The sequence below is a fragment of the Culex pipiens genome, chromosome 3 (assembly GCF_016801865.2).
Source record: "Culex pipiens pallens isolate TS chromosome 3, TS_CPP_V2, whole genome shotgun sequence".
Lineage (NCBI taxonomy): Eukaryota > Metazoa > Arthropoda > Insecta > Diptera > Culicidae > Culex > Culex pipiens.
Genome location: NC_068939.1, coordinates 140,050,183 through 140,054,468, shown reverse-complemented (window position 1 = coordinate 140,054,468; position 4,286 = coordinate 140,050,183). Strand labels below are relative to the sequence as shown.

The window sequence follows — 4,286 nt, the reverse complement described above, 5'->3', positions numbered from 1 at the left end:
TATTGATTCGTCTTTTAATTATAATGAAGTACAAATTGAGATTGGCGATAAAAACAGTTATTTTTAATGAATTATCTGAAAGTTTGCAAACTGCAAACTTTAAATTATTTGTAAAAGTTCCACTGAGGACCACTGCAAACTTATAAATAAAATACGATTCATTAATGACATATAAGCTGCCTACCACTCACCACCAAGTAGGTAACATGAATCAATGATTGTTTTAACTTAGATAGCCACACGTGTAATCGATTATGGGATCTACACGTGTGTATGACACAGGCTGTTGCACGTGCGCGCGTTTCCTCTGATGTTGCTTCTCACGCTTGGAGGTCACGTCTAGAGTTTTCTTTGTTAACATTTTTTAGAACTTCGTTCCACGTGGTCATCACATTATGAATTGAAAATGTTATTGACATTGTCTGCTGAGTTTGCCGTTATGATTCTTGGTACTGACTCTTCATTGAAGAGGGGAGAAACCCTGTGATGAGTTGCCCAATTCTTCAATTTCCGTCGAGTAACCCATTCACTAATTTGTTCTTCTCTTTTTTGCTCCCCCTTTTCTCACTACAGTCGGCAAAGTACAGAAGCAATCATCCCACCGATCCACGGGACGATGTCGGACACCGTATGAGCGTTCTTCCCGTCCAAGTCGCGTCGAATCGCTTGACGAAGCAACCAACTCATCGACGGCGTCATCCGTGGACTACTGCTCGGGGACCGGCGACTCGGCGTCCATCGTGAGCGACGCACCCGACATGGTCGATCTGGACGAAGAACAAGACGGCGAAGGTGGCCAGCGACCACTGCCACCACACCAGGGTCAGCTCAACTTGGCGCCTCATCTGTACCACGGTCCGCGAAGTCGACGCTCGATGAGCGTTTCCTCAAGTGGGTGCTCTAGCTCGATGGACGATCGGAACTGCGACTTTTCACCGCTGGGCAGCAGCACTGGATGCCGGTAAGATCAACAGCTCAAGCCCCATTCAAACATCTTCTGATTGTTCCCTTTGCATCTCCCCTTCCAGCTGCACGTCCCTCAGCATATCGGACTTTGACGACGATGGTTTTCGCGAGGACGGTAGCGTGTCCTCGATGTACTCAGTATTTTCTTCCTCGCGGTCGTACCAGCCGCACCACCCGCTGCACCACAACCACCAGCACGTTCCGCACCACCCGAACAACACCAAGGGTCTGTTCGACATCGCGCTCAAGACGGTCAAGCTGATCCGGCGCAACCAGGAGCTGCAGATGCGGCTCGCCCAGCTCCAGGTGGAAACCAACGCGTTCATCGAGTCCGTCATGGCAAACCCGGAGAACGAAACGCTGCGGAACCGCTTCCAAACCGCGGCGGCATCGTCAGCGGGCACGACGCCGGCCACCGTGGCGCTGAAGTAAAGCGACCTCTTCCACGAAAAAAAAAAAAATAAACAGAAAACAGTCAGTGCGCGATCTCAATCAGCCTGTAGCATTCCCAAATAAACAAGCAACACTCTGTAGCTTAGAACCACGTTGCGACGGACACAATGAAACGCATCAAAACTGCTTAAATGAGATATCATTTGGTTGTTCACAAATATTTAGTATTGATAAGCTGACGTTGTTTTTTTTAATTTTCGAACATTTACTTGTGCAGAAGTCGGTGTAGATTAACGTAAAAGATTAAAAAAAAAAAAAAACTCTTATTTATTACCAGGCTGACCCAGTTTTGGCGTACTGTTCTAAGAACAACTCCCACAATCACTCTTATACTGTTAGGAAAACCTTGAATGGACATCAGTAACGGTTACGTTTGCAGCGTAGAACGCTTACACAAAGAACTGTAAAAACGTTTTGAATAATTTGGAAAAGACGAACAAAAAAACCCTTGAAAAGCAATCAATCCACTGGATTTGTTTTTGTCATTTGTTCGAATAGATTGCTCGTTCTGCCTAGCAAAACATACGATTAGGATTAGGGCTTACATTACGGTATGATTTTTAAAATCGTCACTTAGAGAGTTAGAATGCTTTCGCTGCGCGCGCTAGATTTAAGCGACATCGGTGTAGTTTCAACTTCGAACTGTTCAAACAATCTCAAGCCACTCAAGCATAAATAAAGCAACTGCTAAAGTTGATGAATCAAACATAAACCTGAAGTACTTATTTTTTTTCAACACTGATCTCTTAATTTAATGGGTTACATACATGTAGAAAATCACAAAATTTCATAATACAGAAAATTTATTAAATCCACTTAAATGATGATTTCAAACACTCCTGAATGTTTCATGATGATATTTCATGATTAAACTGAGTAAGAGACGATTTAAGCTCTAAGTTTTGCCATGCGTAAAGCGAAATGTCAAACTTTCTGAGAATTTTTCTCTAAACACCGAGTTGATTTACGGGTGTCTCGATATATTGAGATGTGATGGTCAAAATTGGCTGAAATTGCGGGTGAAGACTCTGAAGACATATCCCATGTGCATGACGAAGCCCGATTTTGAAATTTTGCTTTTTTAAAAATACAAAAATCAAAAACTAAGGATTTTTAGTATGAAAAACATAAACATATTTTTATCTTTAAAAAAAAACTTTTTGAAAATTGGCCTTCGTCATGCACACGAAACTAGTTTAAAGAGTCTTCACCAAAATTTAGAGCCGATTTGGTCAAACCAGTGTTGATATATCGTGGCACCCGTTTTTTTAAACTGCAAACTTCAAATTACTTTATATCTCGGCGAAGACACAGCCAAATGTGTTCAAATTCATTTAATTGATAGATGAAAATGGATATTTTAATGCCCTGAATACAGATTTGAAAAAAAACGTTAAGCGTGTGCTCAAACCAACCTCTGAAATTTATGCCGATTTCATGTATGTAACCCCTTAACTCAAAATCCTACAACCCAAAATAATATCGTGCGTTTTTAAACTAAACTTTTTCTATTTTTGCGGGTGGAAATAGAATCAAAATGTTAATAAACGCCAGAAATTTAAAATTTAGATTTTGTTATAACAAAACTGTTATTAGGGAACATCCGGCCAAACAGTTGTCCGAACATTACCATCGCACAGTGGTCCAGATCGCAGAATTGAGTGGAAAACGGATTTTCCGAAAAATTGTGAAGTTTTGGAGCTTTGGTGTCTTGAGAAAAGTTGTTGCAAATGAAAAGGGGCAACTTTTGGTTTGGTTGAAAATTAGGGTGGTTCACTTTTAGGGTGATTTTGAAAATCCATGTAAAATTATCATTTGAACCCTTTTTTACCTTAAAATGGCTGTAACTTTTGACCCTTAAGTCCAAATTGAACTGTCTAAAAATTAAATTGTTTGTTTTTTAGAGCTCTAAAAGTGCCCCGAATATCACTTTTCTCTAAAACTTAACCCTGAATTGCCACATTCAAAAAACTGATTTTTGAAGGTTTGCTCAGATGCTTTCTATAAATTTGGTCGTAGAAGGCGTAGATTACGAGATAAAATTTTGGTGTCTTCGACAAAGTTACTTGGATTGGCAAGTTCAACAACTTTTTAGAAGAAAAAAAAAATACCAAAAATATTCCTGAAAAGTTAGATTTTAAAATCACCCTAATAGTGAACCACCCTAATTTTCAACCAAACCAAAAGTTGCCCCTTTCCATTTGCAACAACTCTTTTCAAGACATCAAAGCTCCAAAACTTCACAATTTTTCGGAAAATCCGTTTTCCACTTAATTTTGCGATCTGGACCACTGTGCATCGTGGATCTTCATTAAATTTGGAACAACTTTACCAAAGACACTATATTTTTAGGATTGTTTCCCGCTAAAATATCAGCTTACAAAAAATAAACATTCTCATGTACGCGGTTCTAAGGGGCAAATTGAAGAAAAAGGCGATGGTGAAAAGTCAAATTGGACCACTTTAGTGAGCTTACAGAAAATACAAAAGCCGTATGTACTCACCACAGTTCGTTCCATTTCTACTGGTGGAACCAGCAAAGCAAGCTTTGAAAGTTGCTTGAAGCTTTTGTGTTAATGCACCTGTTGGTGTTATGCTGCAGGTATCTTTCGGGGGTAAATCTTTAGTTTAAGGAGTTACATGGCATCGAATTATTTGATTAATAGAAATATGTTCCCAAGGTTCAAAATAAACTTCAATTAATCGAACCATGAAAAAAATGCGAATCCTTTTTTCTGGATGATCAAAATCTGGATTCTTGTTTACTTTTATGGTATCAACAGCTCCACGAAATTTGAAACCGGCTCCGTGGCTTAATGGTTACGGCTTCTGCCACTCAAGCAGAAGGTTCAGGGATCAAATCCCGG

General features: G+C 39.9%; 1 protein-coding gene across 1 annotated transcript in view; it reads left to right on the top strand.

Moving 5' to 3' along the window:
- Positions 1-1,660, top strand: part of LOC120421242 (uncharacterized) — a 12,711-nt gene extending 11,051 nt beyond the window's left edge. Inside the window, exons 3-4 of the mRNA XM_052710451.1 lie at positions 574-961; positions 1,029-1,660. Coding sequence (XP_052566411.1) covers positions 574-961; positions 1,029-1,398 — 758 coding nt within the window. The 3' untranslated portion in view covers positions 1,399-1,660. The remainder of the gene's footprint in view (positions 1-573; positions 962-1,028) is intronic.
- The last annotated feature ends 2,626 nt before the right edge of the window (positions 1,661-4,286 follow it).